General features: G+C 44.0%; 1 protein-coding gene across 1 annotated transcript; it reads left to right on the forward strand.

The window, feature by feature from the left end:
- Positions 1 to 253: 253 nt before the first annotated feature.
- Positions 254 to 18,156, forward strand: TTC23L (tetratricopeptide repeat domain 23 like). Its single transcript, XM_061616119.1, has 9 exons — positions 254 to 447; positions 1,627 to 1,785; positions 3,460 to 3,619; positions 5,262 to 5,387; positions 7,932 to 8,109; positions 11,118 to 11,226; positions 11,454 to 11,581; positions 13,854 to 14,003; positions 18,013 to 18,156. Exons 1-9 carry the CDS (start codon positions 423 to 425, stop codon positions 18,097 to 18,099), a joined length of 1,122 nt encoding a protein of 373 aa, XP_061472103.1. The 5' UTR covers positions 254 to 422; the 3' UTR covers positions 18,100 to 18,156.
- Positions 18,157 to 19,201: the final 1,045 nt, after the last annotated feature.

A 19,201-nucleotide genomic window follows, 5' to 3' on the forward strand; every position in this document is an offset into this window, starting at 1 on the left:
TTGATTGTCTTTTGGTAAGGAAGTCAATGAGCGAAACGACTGCACTAGTGTGGTAAGTAATTGATTTGTTTCAGAGATAAATGTTTTCACAAGCTTCAATTCATCTAGTAGAGCTGAGTGCTCAGTCTGTGTTGTAATCCGTGCTGGAGAAGGCTGTTCCTTTCTCAATTCACTAGGGGGGGTTATCAGCCCATTAGTCATACTTAAGGAGTCAATTGTTAGGAAAGAAGATGGAGTCGTTGAATTGTATAGGATTGACGCATTATTAAAACCAGCATCTTGTAGCTCGTCTGCCAAAGATTTATCCATAGATGATTTCATGAAAGAATTATCCGTGTAAAGGTGTTGCAGCGTCCAATCATGTGCTATAATTTGCTCGATGTTTGCTTGTGGCTTTAAGGATAGCTGCGTGAGTTCGGGGGATGAACGTTGTAAAGGCAGGAAGAAGTTTGTAATTTTGGATTGTCGTAAACTTGGTGTTATAGTATCCATTGAGTAAGCTTCCAGGGGGTAAAAGAGGCTTCTGCTTAGGCTGTTATAGGAGCATAAAGTGTAGGTTAATGGAATATATAGAGCTTGCCAGAGTTGGAGGAGGCAATTTTGGTGGCTAGGTTCTTGTATGTTGGGGTCTAAAAAGTTGCTTCGTTCCGTTCAAGTGGCTGTATAAATCACACTAATTAGAGATTATAAGACTAAGAGGTTAATAGGCTGTCAAAGCTTGAGAGTTTTAAAGTTCTTTGAAGGTTTTTAAGATTTATAATTCCATGGAGTGAGAGGAGCCATAAAACAAGGATTAACTGCAGTAAAACGGGGTCGTTAGCGATCAGATGTTCCTTGTAGACTAAGGAAAAGTTTAGCCAAAGTAAGATAAAATCTGCCCAAGTAAAAATTATGCAAAAATAAATTAAAAGAGAAACAAACCGGAGCTGAGAAGATAGCAGTTAACCAGAAGAAGGTCAAACCGGAAGTTTTATATCTGGCTCTGCCCACCACTAGTATGTGGCCCCTTGAAGGCTGCCTAGAAGAGAATATGGCCCTTGAGTTGAAAAGCATGCCCCACCCAGGCTCTAGGTTCTCTGGCAGAGACGTTTGCCATCACCAGCTACCTGATCCTTTCTTTAACTGGAGATCAGTAGTGTAGTGGCAAGTTCAGAAGTGCATGGTCTCTTCGTGTTAGTCACAGGCACCCCTCCCCCTTTTTTACTGCTGAGTTGAGAATGAGATCCTTGTTAATGCCTTCTCCCACAACAAAGACATCCCTAGGAGCCAATAAGCATGACAGGGGAGAGTGCTAGCTCCTGAGAAGAGTCTTCTCACCTCCTTTCACTCCGATTGGCTACAATGCACAGGAAAGGATAAGGAAGCATGTTAGAAGACTTTTCTCAGTGGCTAACACACTCTCCTTTCATGCTGATTGTCTCATAGGATGCTGAAGACATAGGGACCCTGCTCCCCAAAACTTAAAGGGTCTAAGACCCCCTGAGACCCTGGACAACTACACCCCTGCTGGAGATGCCAGGGAATGTCCCTGGGGAGGGGAAGCAAGAAGGGGGACTTTTTTCATTTTTATTAAGCATTTCCTTTTTTTATTTTATTATTAATTATTAAGTATTTTCTTTTTTACAGCAAATCTAGTATGTGTGTGTGTGTTTCCCCCCCAGACACATAAAGCCTGCAGGGAACTGATTCAATGTACAGCTCTCACTAGAATTATCTATGGAAATGGACACTGGAGGTTGGCACAGGCGCTCGCCAATCTTGCTCACAGTTACCTGACACTTCAAGGTAAAGCCTTTCTCCATTGGTCCTATCAGGGTAAACAAAACAGGAACATAAATGTTGTGTTCTCAACAACTCTCCAAGCAGAGAGGGGTGCCTATGTCTGGTTTTCTTTGGGAAGAAGTCACAGGAGGTTTATGGCACCTTGTCATATATGACTTTATTTACAAATCTACAGCTTGGTCATATGTGGAAGCGCAGTTTAAACACTCCAACAGACAGCCACAGCACACTACCCCCATGTCAGATCTCCAAGGAAAAAGCCAGCATACTTACAAAGCCCAGACATAGCTCTTTGTGTCTCTTCATCTCTGTATTTGTTTATTTATTTATTAGATTTATATCCCACCCTTCCTCCCAATAGCAGCCCAACACAAAAAGCTGCAGTATTCAACACAGAGATACACAGATCACATAAACCTTAGCTGGGGTGGGGGGGGGATTTTCCGCCTTCTCTGATTGTCTTTCTACACCCGAGAACATTCCCAAAATGATCCTGTCTCAAGAAGCAATCGTCCAACTATTTTGTTCCCATAACAACTTATCACCAGTTTGTTTCCAGTCACAATTCAAAGTGCTGGTTTTTACCTATAAAGCTCTATACGGCCTAGGTCCAGGCTATTTGTCAGACCGTATCTCCCCATATGAGCCTGCCCGGGCGTTGAGATCCTCAGGAGAGGCCCTTCTCTCAGTCCCAACACCTTCGCAAGCGTGATTGGTGGGGACGCGAGATAGAGCCTTCTTGGTGGCTGCCCCCAGGTTCTGGAACTCTCTTCCTAGGGAAGCACGAATGGCCCCTTCCTTGCTATCCTTCCGTCAGCAGGCAAAGACTTTTTTATTCCGACAGGCTTTTGGACTAGAAGATGTTTAAGATAGGGCCTCATAAGGTCTGCTGTATTGTTCTATGGTCCTATTCTTAATGTCTTAAATTGTCTTAGTATCTTAAGTATATGTTTCATGGTTTTAATGTCGCAAATAGTTTAATTCTAATTGTATATTTTTGTATTTTTTTTACCTATGTGTAGTTTTTATTTGTAAGCCACCCTGAGTTCCAGTTTTGGAAAAACGGCGGGGTAAAAATAAAGATTCATTCATTCATTCATTCATTTAGCTAACAAAGTATGTGCCAGGCTAGACCTGGTTTGGCCAATTTTAAGCAATCCTTCTTGCTCCTTAACCCTCTGCTGTTCAACCCTCAATTTTATCACAACAATTTGAAGCTAACTTCAGCACCAGATTCTATTGAAAGGACCAGACGCTAGCAAAGAAATATTCTTCCACTGCTAAAATGAAAGATCACTATCATGTCCCATGTTCTTGTTGGTGCCCCCTAGCAAGTGTTGCCACCTTTTGCTCCAGCAGGGCCTTTGTGCTATAAAGCAGGGCCCTACTGTATACATTTTCAATTGCTGCTGCATACAGAACAGCTTTTAGGAATCAGTTTCTTCCTTCAAGTCCATTAATTGTTGATGGCAGAGATGGGAAACTTGTGGCCCTACAGATGTTGTTGGACTACAACTCCCATGATTCCTGGCCATTGGCCATGCTGGCTGGGGTTAATGGGAGTTGGAGCTGAATAACATCTAGAAGGCCACCGGTTCCCCATCCCTGGTTTATGGGAATATTTGCTAGTGCACATTTCCTTCTGTGTTTTTAAAGCAATCTTATGAATTTCTTTAGGTCTTCCTGTGCAGGCTATGCACCATGCAAATTCAGCTAGATACACCATCTCCACAGGGAAAGGCACCCCTTCTGCATCCTCAGAAGAAAGGGGAGAGATTCTGAGCACTCTTGTCACCATCTACTATACTTTGGGTGTAGCAAACTTGATGCAAAAAAAATATCCTTGCAGTGCAATGACCAGAATAGGGAGATTTGGATGCAAGATCTGTGTTCAGCTATGAAGCTCACCACGAGTCCTTGGGAAAGTCCATCTCTTGGTCTACTACTCAACATTGCTGCTGCTATGAGATCCTTAGAGGATGGTGGAGATAAAAAAGTGACTTACAAAGTTTGGAAAATAAAATAGGATTTACATTGTATGCTTTGTCATATGCTATCAGCGCAGTTCAGCAAGGGAGATCTATACATGGGTGCAGGCTTCCATACCCTGATTCCTTGGTGGGATCAAGAGACAGACATAGCAGAGAGTACAACATGTATGGATCCTCAGACTGGTTCCATGCATCTGGCAAGTGAGGCTGTATGTCAGGATACCTGAAGATTCAAGAATTGCAGCTGCAAGTACACCATACATTTAAAGCCACCCCACAAAGAATCCTGGGAACTGTAGTTTACCCCTCACAGAGCTACCATTCCCAGCACACTAAACAAACTACAGTTTCTAGGATTCGGGGGGGGGCAATGTGTTTTAAATGTGAGGTGTACACTAGGGATGGGATCCATTGGCTAATGCCATCCCCCCTAACAGCCAGTATCAATTCAAATTAATTCCTTGTCTACTAGCCCATGCTTTTACCAATCCGTCTTTTCCCCTCACAAAAATATTGTTATTAATATCAATATTTTTAAAGGAAATATAGATAAAATTATTGTTCTTAATATCTATATTTTTTTAGAATATCTTAAAATTAAAGATATGTTTTCAAAAATAGCCACGGGAAATCTCTGCATAAAAATCCAATCTGCAACAATAGGGAATAAGTGTATTAATGGAAATTTTGGTACCAAATCTGAATTGGGAAGAATTCTAGCACATCCCTCGTGTGTACACAGCCTGAGTGGTTGTGTGACCAACAGATGGGGAATTAATAGGACAGAACATTCTTCCTAACAAGCACCACTGAAAGCAACTGGAGATTTGCAAGAGCACATTAGTGCCCCCATGCAGCTCCCATGTATTCCAACGGGGCTTGTGCAGAATTTCCCCCATGGGTGTACGTATGTTTATTATTAGGAATAGGTGTCATTTAGATTTTCTGCTAAAATGTCTGGGGCCAGCTGTGTAGAAATCTATATAGAGCATTCTCAGTATACACACAGACAGAGTTCTTTGCCAAAATCCATTACAGTCAACCCAGTCTGCATTTCTGATAGACATGCAGCCACTCATGCACACACTCATATGTAGGGCTAGTATTACCTCTGGTTTTCTTGAATTGTGCAGCCGTTAGAAACCATCAATTGCCTAGCCTCATGCATCATTGCACAGACAGAAAAGTACTCAAGACTGGCTCATCCACACCATCCACATTTTATGCATATGGCTTCCCCCAAAGAATCCTGGGAAATGTAGTAGTTTGTTAAGGGTGCTGGGAATTGTAGCTCTGTGGGCGTAAGCTACATTCCCAGGATTCTTTGGGGAAAGCCATGTGCTTCAAATGTACTTTAAATGTACGGTGCATGGATAGTAAGATAACTAATGCTCCAGAGGAACATTCCAAGTTTTTGTTGATGTGTTATTTTTAAGGGACCTTTTAAAAAATCTAGTAGCTTTACTGATTTTTCCTTGATTTTTCTACTGGCAAAGAATCCTACTACAATCTCCAGAAAGCTGAAAGGATTATGGAAGAACTGAAGGGAACAAATAGGAGAGGAACTCCTGAACTTAAAGTATCTAAGAGAGACCTTCTTGTAACACTGGGCAGGTAAGCCTGATCCTGTGCTGCTGTCAAATGAGGGCACAGCTACCTGTTTGGCAGTTAGAAAATGTATTTAGGCTGCAATCGTATTCTTGAGGAAGTTGACAAGGTGCTTGGACTGGTGCATGCGACCACGTCGATTCTGGATCCTTGCCCCTCTTGGCTAGTAAAAGCTGGCAGGGCTGGAACTACCGGCCACTGGGCCAAGGAAGTAATAAATGCCTCGAGAGAGGGAGTTGTCCCTAGTTGCCTCAAGGAGGCAGTAGTGAGACCTCTCCTTAAAAAACCTTCCTTGGATCCAGATAATTTGAACAACTATAGGCCGGTAGCGAATGTTCCATTCCTGGGCAAGGTCTTAGAACGGGTGGTCACCAGCCAGCTCCAGGTGCTCTTGGATGAAACCGATTATCTAGATCCGTTTCTATCCGGTTTTAGGCCCGGTTTTGGCACTGAAACAGCCTTGGTCGCCCTGTATGATGACTTTTGTCGGGAGAGGGACGGGGGGAGTGTAACTCTGTTGATTCTCCTTGATCTCTCAGCTGCTTTTGATACCATCGACCATGGTATCCTTCTGGAGAGACTTGCGGAGTTGGGAGTTGGGGATACTGCTTGGCAGTGGCTCCGCTCCTACTTGGCGGATCGTCTTCAGAAGGTAGTGCTTGGGGAACATTGCTCGATACCCTGGACTCTCCATTGTGGAGTCCCTCAGGGATCGGTTCTGTCCTCCATGCTTTTTAACATCTACATGAAGCCTCTGGGTGCGGTCATCAGGAGTTTTGGAGTGCGTTGTCACCAGTATGCTGATGACACGCAGCTCTATTTCTCCTTTTCATCTTCTTCAGGTGAGGCTGTTGATGTGCTGAACCGTTGCCTGGCTGCGATAATGGACTGGATGGGAGCTAATAAACTGAAACTCAATCCAGACAAGACTGAGACGCTGTTGGTGAGTGCCTTCCCTGCCCAGATAGTGGATGTTCATCCTGTTCTGGATGGGGTTACACTCCCCCTGAAGGAACAGGTTCGTAGTTTGGGGGTTCTTTTCGATCCTTCCTTGTCCCTTGAGGCTCAGGTAGCCTCGGTGGCTCGGAATGCGTTCTACCAACTTCGGTTGGTAGCCCAACTACGCCCTTATCTGGACAGTGAAGACCTCGCCTCGGTTGTTCACGCTCTGGTAACTTCTAGATTGGACTACTGTAATGCACTTTACGTGGGGCTGCCCTTGAAGATGGTTCGGAAACTACAGCTAGTGCAGAACGCAGCAGCCAGACTATTGGTGGGGACCACTCGGTCTGCACATATTACACCTGTTCTGGCCCGTTTGCACTGGCTACCAATTTGTTTCCGGGCTAGATTCAAGGTGCTGGTTTTGACCTATAAAGCCTTACACGGCGTGGGCCCGCAATACCTAGCGGAACGCCTCTCCCGATACGAACCTACCCGTACACTTCGTTCAACATCTAAGGCCCTCCTCCGAGTACCAACTCATCAAGAAGCTCGGAGGGTAGCGACAAGATCCAGGGCCTTTTCTGTGGTGGCCCCCGAACTGTGGAACAGTCTCCCCGAGGAGGTACGCCTGGCACCTACATTGTTATCTTTTCGGCGCCAGGTCAAGACCTTCTTGTTCTCCCAGGCATTTTAATCATTTTAATCTTTTTAATCTTTATCTTTTAATTTATTTAATTTTAATTTCTGTTGTTTTTGGTATTTGTATTTTTTATATGCTTTGTGATTTTTGTTTGATTTTATTGTATTTTTTATTTCTGCTGTACACCGCCCAGAGAACCATTGGTTATGGGTGGTTTATAAATCGAATAAATAAATAAAAAAATAATAATAAAATTAGTTACAGGGGAGTAAATCCCATTGAACTCAATGGAACATACTTCTTCCAAGAGACATGTATTCATCATTGCACTGCTAATGAGCTTCAAAGTTCTGCAGTACAGATTTCATGGTGTTGGAACTCCCCTGTGTTCCCTGGATGGGGATCTTCCCATTGTTCGTAAGGGCTGTGCAGGCTTTCGGCAATCAAAACTCCAGCTTCCTTGGAGCTGCCCAGAATCCAGACATTGTCCCCCTCCCCTCCATGTCTAACCACTTGCCCATGAGGGCATCAATTTTAACAGCAAGTAGTTGCGGAGGGTGATGATGCCTCTTTTAAATGGTACCACATGTGCATGCAAGTAATGGGCATGGGTATGCAATGCCATCTGGTCAGCACCATCGCTGCTGCTTTTTAGTCACAGAAACCTTACAGGGCAAAACTGCCCACTTACATAGGGGTATTCAAAGAATATGATTTGGCTCATAATCTTTTAAGTACAAGAAAAGTCAAATATTGTTGCATCTATTTTACTGTTGTTTTCAAACTGTTACTGGTTTTGTGATTTTGTTTTGTTGTGATGTAAAGTTCTTTGAGGTCATCTTTTTTTTAAAAAAGCAGCATACAAGAACACTAGGCAAACAAATATATCTTCACAAGCAACTACTTCAAAGCATTTTTATTAGAAACTGGACTTGAAAATCTGTTAACTCTGTTTTTTCTTCTAGGGCAAGTTCGCAACAAAACAAGTTAGACTTGGCAGTTGGGCATTTTGAGAAAGCAATTGATGCTATAATTTCAGCTGAAGGAAAGATGGCTCCAGAACTGATAAATCTCTATCAGGAAATAGCCCAAATCAAACAAGTGAAGGGAAACCACAAAAAATCCATTGAATATTTGTTACAGGCAAGGAGCATCATAAAATATGAGCACAGCATGAAAATGGGAGTTTAGGGTTTTGACAATAGGGGTACCAGGTGACATGTACAGTATATTAAACTACAATTCTATAGCCACTTTCCTGTGAGTAAGCACCACTGAATTCAATGGGGCTTTCTTTTATTTCCTTTTTTTTGTTTTGTTTAACTAGGGGCTGCCACTCTCACACACTTTGCATGGCAACCCTGCCACCTAACCCCAGGAATGGCTCATGGCTGCTTACACTAGTTGGTCACCTGCCTGCCTGGCTTGCCACACACTGGCTTTGCCCACTTGTTCACTCTACACCTTGCCCACCCAGTGCCATTGCTTCTCATCATGCTTTAGTTTACAGCACCACCTATCTGTGGCCAAGTGAACTACAGCATGATAACGTTTTACATACTTATGTATATAGGAAGAAGAGATTTATGTACTGCTTAATCATCAAAATTTCTAAGTGATTTAAATAAAATATACAATAATTTGAGTAGACGTGTATAGGATTGTGCTGTAAAAATTATGCTTGCACCATCATTGTATATTTATAATTTCCCTCTATTTTTGATTGCAGATTTGGCAGCAACTGCAGCTTTTGCAGCAAATTCAGTGGCAGGAGTAAAAATGGTGCCTGTAGCAGGGGACACTTGGGGGCTGCATCAGACACTCATAAGGTTTCAGGTTGCCCACATGTGGTTTAGCACCTGAACTCTTCCCAATATCTTCAAATGTAATTATATATGATTACTTTATGACAGCCTCCTTCAACCTGGTGCCCTTCAGAGGTTTTGGACTACAATTTCCATACTCTCTGGCTGTTAGACATACTAGATTGGGCTGATGGGGGTTGTAGTCCGAAACATCTGGAGAGTAGCAGGTTGTGCAAGACAGCTTTATGACAATGAAGCCACTTTTAACGGTCATGGTTGTACATTGGCAATACTGTCTGTTTTAAGGGTGCAGGGGATTACATTGTTTTTAGTTCCCACCAAATGGAATCATTCTGTGGTTGTGATGTGATGATGACTCTTATGTTTCTTTCATTATCATCCAGAGTCTGATATACTTGCATGTCTGAATGTTGCATGAATGAATACTGAAAATGAATGCTGTGCTCAGAAATGCTATCATGATCCTTTCATTTTAACACATGCATTGATATCCTCAGTGCATACATTCCCATACACATTGAGATAGCCAATGTGGTGCCCTCCAGATATTATAGACGTCAACTCCCATAATTCCTGATGACTGGCAATGCTGGCTGGGGCTGATGTGAGTTGGTAGTCCAACAACACCTCTAGGACACCATATTGACTATCACTGCTATACACTAACAAAGCTTTGGTTTGGGAGATGAGGATAACACTTATAATCAGAGCTACAATTTAGGAAGTGCTGTTTCTTTTTTTTATTTACTATTACGTATATATCCCACCATTCCTCCAATGAGCTCAAGATGGCACAAAAGGTTCTCCCCTTCCCTATTTTATGTTCACAACAACCGTTCGTTTAGGCCAAGAGGCAGTGATTGGCCCAAGGTGACCCAATGAACATTATAGCTGAAAGAGGATTTGAACCCTGGTCTCCCAGGCCCGTCCAATACTCTGACCACACTAGCTCTAGAGTACTAGAATGTGTGCTGGGCAACACAGAGGTGGGTTTTCCAGGGTTTGGTTTTTGCAGTGCAAAGGATGCAGCCTGCCTCTTCTGTCCAATCTGTTCAGCTGTACCCTCAGCAAGAGCTCATGCTCTCCAGCCCTAGTTGGGGATGGGAGGATCTGTCAATTTTGGATTTTTGTCAGTTTCTCATTTTTCCAATCTTAAATTCTCCACATTTCCACATCATTTTGCTAATACATCCTCATGAAGACGCGTCAGCATTTCAGTGGAATTTCTCGTAATATGTACATTTTTTTCTGCAATTTTGCCTATTATAAACATTTTTGCAAAGAAACTAATATAAGCATTTTTGTATGCTATTTTCACTAATATATGCATTTTTGTGCACATTACTTGTACACATTACTGGAGAACTGCACTGCAACATTCAGAGAAGTGCAACTTCTGAAGGATGGCTGAGTTTCAGTTTGCGCATTGTTTTGGAAAGTGTGAATTAGGCAGGTTTGCCTTTAAATTAGGGATGCTGGAGAATATCTGCTAAAGTCGGATTTGATACCAAATTATGGCATAATCCACAAGTCCACAATGCGGACTGAATTGAACTTCTCCTTCATCCTTAGCCCTAGCTATGCTATTAGTAGAGATAACCAGTAGTGTAGTGGCAAATTCAGAAGTGCAGGGCCCCTTCATGATAGTCATGCCATGCCCCCTTTTCCACCTTCCCTCATCTCCCTTGCTCTCCCTGTCATCTTGCAAGCCGGTCAGGATGAAAGGAGGTTGTGTGTTAGCTATTGAAAAGAGTCTTCTGAGTGGCTGGCTAACCTCCTTTCATTCTGATTTGCTCCAATCAGCATGAAAGGACAAGGACTCTTCTCAGTGGCTAACACACTCCCTTTTCATGCTGATTTGCTTTGGCTCATACACAGGGACCTGGCTGGGACCCTGCTCCCCAAAACGTAATGGGTCTACGACCCCCTGCATCCCTGGACTACTACACCCCTAGAGATAATCCATCTTAATTACATGATATTTTAATTCTTGTTTGTTTACATATTGTTTTTATATTTTGGTTTGATATTGATTATATGTATGTTGTATTTATTATTGATATTGTTGTATTTTATTTTTGTTCTGAACCGCCCACAGAGCCTTTGGCTCTGGGCGGTATAGAAGTGGAATTAATTAATTAAATAAATAAATAATAGCATATGGGCTGCATCTGAGTCCTCTGTTTTGGATTGTTAGCATCACTATATGCTCTTGGAGAAACGGGCCGCTCGATATTTCAGGGAACTAATAAAAATGCTTGTCCACAGTTGCAGACAGTGTAGCTACTGTGATGTGAATGCATAGTGTCCCTTTCTTCCTGGTAGGCCCACTCCATTTCACTAGCTCTGCACAAGAAATTCAGTGCTGAAGCTGCATCAACAGCATTGTTACTGGGCAAGGCTTATACTGCAACTGGAGAAGAAAAGCATGTGGGTAAGTAACCAGGAAGGCAGTGGGATCGATATTTAATTTCTTTCCTTTGTAAGATGTCACGGGATTCTTTTAAAGTGATGGAAGGCTTCCCCATCAGTGTTTCTGTCACTGAGCTGAGTATTCTGGGATCTCAGAGTGCAGTACAGTCAGCCATTATGTTACACAGAGGTGGGGTCCAGGACCCAAGCATCTTGTCATACTAACTGTGCATTGCACTCATTTTCTAGAGGCTGCTGAAATGTACTTCAGTGAGAGTCTTGAGGCCTACAAAGTAGCGCTGGGGATAAACCATTCTCAGACAATTAGTGCCCTGGAAGACTTCAGTAAATGGCTTGGACGAGTAGGGAAAAGAAAGGTAATGGCAGATCCAATTGGGACACAGGCATAAGACTTTCATCCCCAAAAGAGCATCTAACAGTTTGTGTGTGTAGCTGCTACAAAGCTGATGCCATCTCCAGCTTGCAGGGGAAGGAGGATTGCTTAGACCAGGGGTGGGAAACCTGTGGTCTTCCAGACAGCTCCCATCATCCCTAACTATTGGCCATGCTAGCTGGGGCTGGTGGGAGTTACTCTGAAGATGTCTGGGGGACCACATCTAGGGTGGCCACTTATGCATTGCCAAAAAAAAGAGAGGAAACAGCAAACAACAACAATGCAACAACAAAAAAGGGAACATGGAATTTCTTAATCCCTTTACGTTGCTCCAGAAACAGGTGTTACATACACATAAATGTAAATGTACTGCATCAACAGGGGAACACACTGACTGACCGAGATGAAATAAAAGGAAGATGGAAGCAATACACTGAAGAACTCTATAAAAGAGATGACAGGATGACAGATTCATTCATGGAGGAACCATATGATGAAGAACCAGAAATTTTAGAATGTGAGGTGAAAGCCGCTCTTAAAATTCTTGGAAGAAACAAATCACCAGGAATAGACGGCATACCAATAGAGTTGCTACAAGCTACTGAGAATGAATCTGTCCAAATTTTGACAAGAATTTGTCAAGAAATATGGAAAACTAAACAATGGCCCACAGACTGAAGCGTTCAATATATATCCCACTTCCAAAGAAAGGGGATCCCAGAGAATGCAGTAATTACCGAACTATTGCCTTAATATCCCATGCAAGTAAGGTAATGCTCAAGATTCTACAACAAAGGCTCTTACCATATATGGAGTGAGAAATGCCAGACGTCCAAGCTGGATTTAGAAAGGGAAGAGGCACCAGAGATCATATTGCAAACATATGTTGGATAATGGAACAGAGCAAGGAATTTCAGAAGAAAATCACCCTGTGCTTTATAGACTACAGCAAAGCCTTTGACTGTGTAGATCATGAAAAACTATGGAATGCATTAAAAGAAATGGGGGTGCCACAGCATCTGATTGTCCTGATGCGCAACCTATACTCTGGACAAGAGGCGACTGTAAGGAGAGAATATGGAGAAACTGATTGGTTCCCCATCGGAAAGGGTGTGAGACAGGGTTGTATTTTATCACCCTGTTTGTTTAATCTGTACGCAGAACATATCATACGGAAAGCGGGATTGGACCAAGATGAAGGAGGTGTGAAAATTGGAGGGAGAAACATCAATAATTTAAGATATGCAGACGATACCATACTCTTAGCAGAAACCAGTAATGATTTGAAACGAATGCTGATGAAAGTTAAAGAGGAAAGCAGAAAAGCAGGACTACAGCTCAACATCAAGAAGACTAAAGTAATGACAACAGAAGATTTATGTAACTTTACAGTTGACATTGAGGACATTGAACTTGTCAAGGATTATCAATACCTCGGCACAGGCATTAACCAAAATGGAGACAATAGTCAAGAAATCAGAAGAAGGCTAGGACTGGGGAGGGCAGCTGTGAGAGAACTAGAAAAGATCCTCAAATGCAAAGATGTACCACTGAACACCAAAGTCAGGATCATTCAGACCATGGTATTCCCAATCTGTATGTATGGATGTGAAAGTTGGACAGTGAAAAAGGCAGATAAGAGAAAAATCAACTCATCTGAAATGTGGTGCTGGAGGAGAGCTTTGCGCATACCATGGACTGCTAAAAAGACAAATAATTGGGTGTTAGATCAAATTAAACCAGAACTATCACTTGAAGCTAAAATGTTGAAACTAAGGTTATCATACTTTGGACACATAATGAGAAGACAGGATTCACTAGAAAAGACAATAATGCTGGGAAAAACAGAAGGGAGTAGAAAAAGAGGAAGACCAAACAAGAGATGGATGGATTCCATAAAGGAAGCCACAGACCTGAACTTACAAGATCTGAGCAGGGTGGTTCATGACAGATGCTCTTGGAGGTCGCTGATTCATAGGGTCGCCATAAGTCGTAGTCGACTTGAAGGCACATAACAACAACAACAACAACTGCCTTCAAGTTATTGTGTTCTTGCTTCCTTTTTGTAAGTCACTTTGAGTTCTAGTGTTGAAAAAAAATGACTAATAAATACTAGTAATAAATAAATAAATAATAAATAAGTTGATTCCGACTTATTTACCAAAAGGGAATCCCCCACGGATAATTAATTGATACATTCTTGTTGGAGTATAGAAATTAAAACATTGCAATGGCTTCTTCTTATTCTTTTTCAGCAAGCCTACGACTTACTCAAAGAGTCATTCAAATCTCAGCAGGATCCCTGCAGCGATTTTAATGAACAAGCAGTTGAAAGATTGTATATTATGGGCTGCATCTGCCTAGTGGAGAAGAAGATAAGGGAGGCTTTTCAACTGCTCAGTAAGGTAATAAATTATAGTATTGTTGTGTGCATGCTGAAAATTTAAATGAAGGAAGCTCTCTTTTTTTAAGGTGAAAATTCTGTGTAGAAGGCAGATATCATGTTTTTAAAGGACAGGACCTATTTTAGTTAAGCAATTAAAATGATATCCTAAGCCTTCCCCAACCTGGTGCCCTCTAGATACTATTGGACAGCAACTTCCACCCTCCATGACCATTGGCCATGCTGGCTTTGGCTGGTGGGAATTGGTGTCCAACATTTGTCCAACAAGGCGTTGTGAGGAGAACGTGCCAGATAAGGGGAACTCGTCCCAGACAAGTAGTGTCTGTGACTTGTTCCGGTTCTCCTCACATCCCCAGGACTGATGGTTGTTCTATCAGTCAGCCTTCGGATCTCCATGTGCTGTTGTTAAACGCCAGGTCGGTTCACCATAAGATCTCCCTTGTCCATGATTTAATTGTGGACGAGGCTGCCGACCTGGCATGTATAACTGAGACCTGGGTGGGCGATCCGGGAGGCGTTGCTCTTTCCCAGCTCTGCCCACCTGGGTATGCGGTTCAGCATCATGGTAGAACCGAAGGACGGGGAGGTGGGGTTGCTGTGGTCTATAGGAGTTCTTTCTCACTCACCAAGCACCCTGTCCAGGTGACGACTGGTTTAGAGTGTCTCCACCTTGTGTTGGGCCAGAGAGACAGACTGGGAATTTTGTTGGTGTACCGCCCGCCCTGCTGCCCAACAAATTCCCTAACTGAGCTGACAGAGGTAGTCTCGGAGGTACTGTTGCAGTCCCCTAGACTTTTGGTACTCGGGGACTTCAACGTCCATGCCGAGACTGCTTTATCTGGGGCGGCTCAGGACTTCATAGCCTCCATGACAACCATGGGGCTGTCTCAGGTTGTTACCGGCCCAACGCATGTGTCGGGACATACTCTTGATTTGATCTTCGCCACTGGGCATGGAGATGGTGATCTGGTGGTTGGGGGTTTTTCATCTACCCCATTGTCATGGACAGATCACCGCTTGCTGAAGTTTAGGCTCACAGCGACCCTTTCCCTCTGCAAGGGTGGGGGACCTATTAAATTGGTCCGCCCCCGGAGACTAATGGATCCTGAGGGTTTCCAAAGGGCTCTGGGGGATTTTCCGACTGAGAAGACTGGCGCTCCTGTTGAAGCCCTGGTTGGATTGTGGAATATGGAGCTGACCCGGGCGGTTGACACGATCGCTCCCATGCGCCCCCTCCTATGTAGAGCTCATACAGCTCCATGGTATACCGTGGAGCTGAGAGTGATGAAGCAAGAGAGGAGGAGGCTTGAGTGCAGATGGAGGTGAACTCCTGACGAATGCAATTATGCTTTGGTAAGTGCTTCTTCTAAGCGGTATATAGTAGCGGTGAGGGCAGCAAAAAAGAGATATTTTGCTGCCACAATTAAGGCATCTCTCTCCCACCCGGCGGAGCTCTTTAAAATTGTACGAGGGCTTTTACATTCTGGCCCTCGGGATATTATGGATTCATCTGTAGCCCGCTGTGATGAGTTCGCTAGGCACTTCCAGGATAAGATCGCATGCATTCGCCGGGACTTAGACTCCAATGTTATGACAGTGAGTTCCAACGAAGCATCCAGAATGCAGTCTTGTCCTTATTTATTGGATGAGTTTCAGTCTGTACAGCTTGAGGATGTTGACAAGATCCTTGGACTGGTGCGGGCGACCACATCTGTTCTGGACCCTTGCCCCTCTTGGCTGGTGAAAGCTGGCAGGACCGGAACCGCCGGCTGGGCCAAGGAGATAATAAACGCCTCTTTGAGAGAGGGAGTGGTCCCTGACTGCCTAAAAGAGGCGGTAGTGAGACCACTCCTGAAGAAATCCTCTTTGGACCCAGATAACCTGAACAACTATAGACCTGTGGCGAATGTTCCGTTCTTGGGCAAGGTACTGGAACGGGTGGTTGCCGGCCAGCTCCAGGGGCTCTTGGATGACACTGATTATCTTGATCCATTTCAATCCGGTTTTAGGCCCGGTTTTGGCACCGAAACAGCCTTGGTCGCCCTGTACGATGACCTTTGTCGGGAGAGGGACAGGGGGAGTGTGACTCTGTTGATTCTCCTTGATCTCTCAGCTGCTTTTGATACCATCGACCATGGTATCCTTCTGGGAAAACTCACGGAGTTGGGAGTTGGGGGTACTGCTTGGCAGTGGCTCCGCTCCTACTTGGTGGGTCGCCACCAGAAGGTAGTGCTTGGGGAACATTGCTCGATACCCTGGACTCTCCATTGTGGAGTCCCGCAGGGATCGGTACTGTCCCCCATGCTTTTCAACATCTACATGAAGCCGCTGGGTGCGGTCATCAGGAGTTTTGGGCTGCGTTGTCATCAGTACGCTGATGACACGCAGCTCTATTTCTCCTTTTCATCCTCCTCAGGTGAGGCTGTTAACGTGCTAAACCGTTGCCTGACCGCGATAATGGACTGGATGGGAGCTAACAGACTGAAGCTCAATCCAGACAAGACTGAGATGCTGTTGGTGAGTGCCTTCTCTGCTCAGATGGTGGATGTTCATCCTGTTCTTGATGGGGTTACACTCCCCTTGAAGGAACAGGTTCGTAGCTTGGGAGTTCTTTTCGATCCTTCCCTGTCTCTTGAGGCCCAGGTGGCCTCGGTGGCACGGAATGCTTTTTACCATCTTCGATTGGTACCCCAGCTACGTCCCTATCTGGACAGTGACGACCTCGCTTCAGTTGTTCATGCTCTGGTAACTTCTAGATTGGACTACTGCAACGCGCTCTACGTGGGGCTGCCCTTGAAGACTGTTCGGAAACTACAGCTAGTCCAGAATGCAGCGGCCAGATTGTTGACGCGGACCAGAAGGTCCGCTCATATAACACCTGTTCTGGCCCGTCTGCACTGGCTTCCTATTTGTTTCCGGGCTAGATTCAAAGTGCTGGTTTTGACCTATAAAGCCCTACACGGCATGGGACCGCAATACCTGGTGGAACGCCTCTCCCAATATGAACCTACCCGTACACTACGCTCAACATCTAAGGCCCTCCTCCGAGTGCCATCCCATCGAGAGGCTCGGAGGGTGATGACTAGAACCAGGGCCTTTTCAGTAGTGGCCCCCGAACTGTGGAACAGTCTCGCTGATGAGGTGCGCCTGGCGCCGACGCTACTATCTTTTCGGCGCCAGGTGAAAACCTTTTTATACTCCCAGGCATTTTAAAGTGTATTTTAAACAGCATTTCCGTATTTTGGATGTTGTTTGGTTCATTATTGTTTTTTTTTTTTTAATTATTATTTATTGTATTTATATATTGTGCTTGTTTTTATCTTTTTGTACACCGCCCAGAGAGCCTTCGGGCTTAGGGCGGTATATAAATTAAACTAAATAAAATAAATAAGGTGGGAAACAAGACTTAGAAGGCTGCGTGGAGCCCTTAGGTGGAAACCAGCTTGAGCTGATTTGAGAGGTTCCACCACGATGACCATGGAACCTAGTCAGGCAACAGCATCCAGCAGAACAATCGTCCTGTGATTGTACGGTTTAGTTCAGAGTCCATGTTCAGTTCCTCCTTAACGTAACCATGTTTCTCACGCGCACACCAAGGTTTGTTGTGGAGAAATCTGTAGAGAAGAGATGGAGAACCCATGACACTCCAACTATTAGTGAGCTTCAATTCCCATCAGCCCTAGTCAGCATGGCCAATGGGCAAAGATGACTGGAGTTGTAGTCCAACAACAGCTGAAGGGCCACAGGTTCCACATCCCAGCGGTAAAGTGCTAGGACTCACGGCTGCAACAGGTCTGAACCTAGATTCTAAGGTTTGACTCAGTCCATTAAACACCACCTCGCCTTGTCCAAAAGATGAAACTATAACAAGAGTAACACAATAGATCAGAGCAGGTGTATTTTTCAGATGGCTTGTTTTTCTCCACCTACACTGGGAAAGGATACTGGCTGGCTGATCTTTACATGGGGAAAAACAAAATAATTGCCTTTTACATTTTACATCCATGCAGTGTGCACAGATCCAGGTTGCTATTTATGGATCCCATCACAGGAAATCCAAAAAGATCCAAGAACTCCTGGACATGCTGAAGATGTAAGTTTTATCAAGAGTTAGGATGTATTACCAGAGGAGGGGAATCACAAATTATAAGAATGTCCAGGCTTCGGAACCTGGAAGGGCACTGTATATAAAGGCCTGGAAGGCAATGAGCAGGCTGAGGTGGAAACCAGTCTTGGTTTGGAAGATTCAGTGGCCAGTCAGGTCCACTCCTTTCCAGATCTTCCTTCCAGCATAGCTGATTTGGGAGGCAGAACCTTAAGCCATTATATACCCCAAGCCAGCATGGGAAATTTGCATGAGTCTATAGCCTTGTGTTCACATTGCCAAATCCTGATCCACATACTGATGATAACTGAACCAGATGTGCCATTTGATGCAAATAGGGATGTGCAGCCAGGGCCACCAGTTGTTACATGTGGCTAGTTGCCTATGGCTATTAACTCCATTTAGGCCCTAGGTCCTGTGGTGCCTGTTATCAAAATCTTATTTTATTTATTTATTTATTATTTGATTTATATCCCTCCCTTCCTCCCAGCAAGAGCCCAAATCTTGCAGCCCACAACAATTTTGTGCAGGAGACAATAATGTTGGAATTAGTGATATGGGTTTTCTGGAAAATTTCAAATTAGAAATTTGCTTTGGGTGATTTGAGAAAGTGATCTAGAGAGCGATCAAATTTAACATGTTTATTTTACTTCTATTTAGCAAACAGAGCGAAAAAGTTTGAAAATTTCAAGCTTGCTTAATATTGTGTTTGCAATTGGCAGCCATTCATCATTATTAATGAGCTTATAAAACAGAACATTTTTCAATGGAAAAACAAAGCATTGGAAAATATTCAGTGTCGGAAAGTGTTCCACCTCACAGCACTGTTTGGAGATTCAGGATAAACTCGGCTCTTGGTGGGAAACAAAATGGAAGCAGAAAGCGTGACAGCCCAGTTCATGGAAGCTTATATTGGAAGCTTCCAGCAGGACTTGGGAACCTAAAGCCCAGGGGCCAAATGCAGCCCTCCAGGCCTCGCTGCTTGCCCCCTTGGTCTCTGCTCAGATTACACCCCCTACTCAGAGGCCACACCCTCCTTTGAATGCTTTTCCCCAGTGGAATGTGTCCTTGAACTGCGAGAATGCCGCTTGCTT

This window comes from Rhineura floridana, chromosome 1 (genome assembly GCF_030035675.1).
Source record: "Rhineura floridana isolate rRhiFlo1 chromosome 1, rRhiFlo1.hap2, whole genome shotgun sequence".
In the NCBI taxonomy this organism is placed as follows: domain Eukaryota; kingdom Metazoa; phylum Chordata; class Lepidosauria; order Squamata; family Rhineuridae; genus Rhineura; species Rhineura floridana.

Coding starts and splice junctions, on each gene's coding strand:
- TTC23L (XM_061616119.1), top strand. CDS start 423: ATGAACGTTGTAAAGGCAGGAAGAA. Junction 8,110..11,117: donor CCATTGAATATTTGTTACAG/GCAAGGAGCATC, acceptor TCTTCCTGGTAG/GCCCACTCCATTTCACTAGC. Junction 11,227..11,453: donor TGGAGAAGAAAAGCATGTGG/GTAAGTAACCAG, acceptor CTCATTTTCTAG/AGGCTGCTGAAATGTACTTC.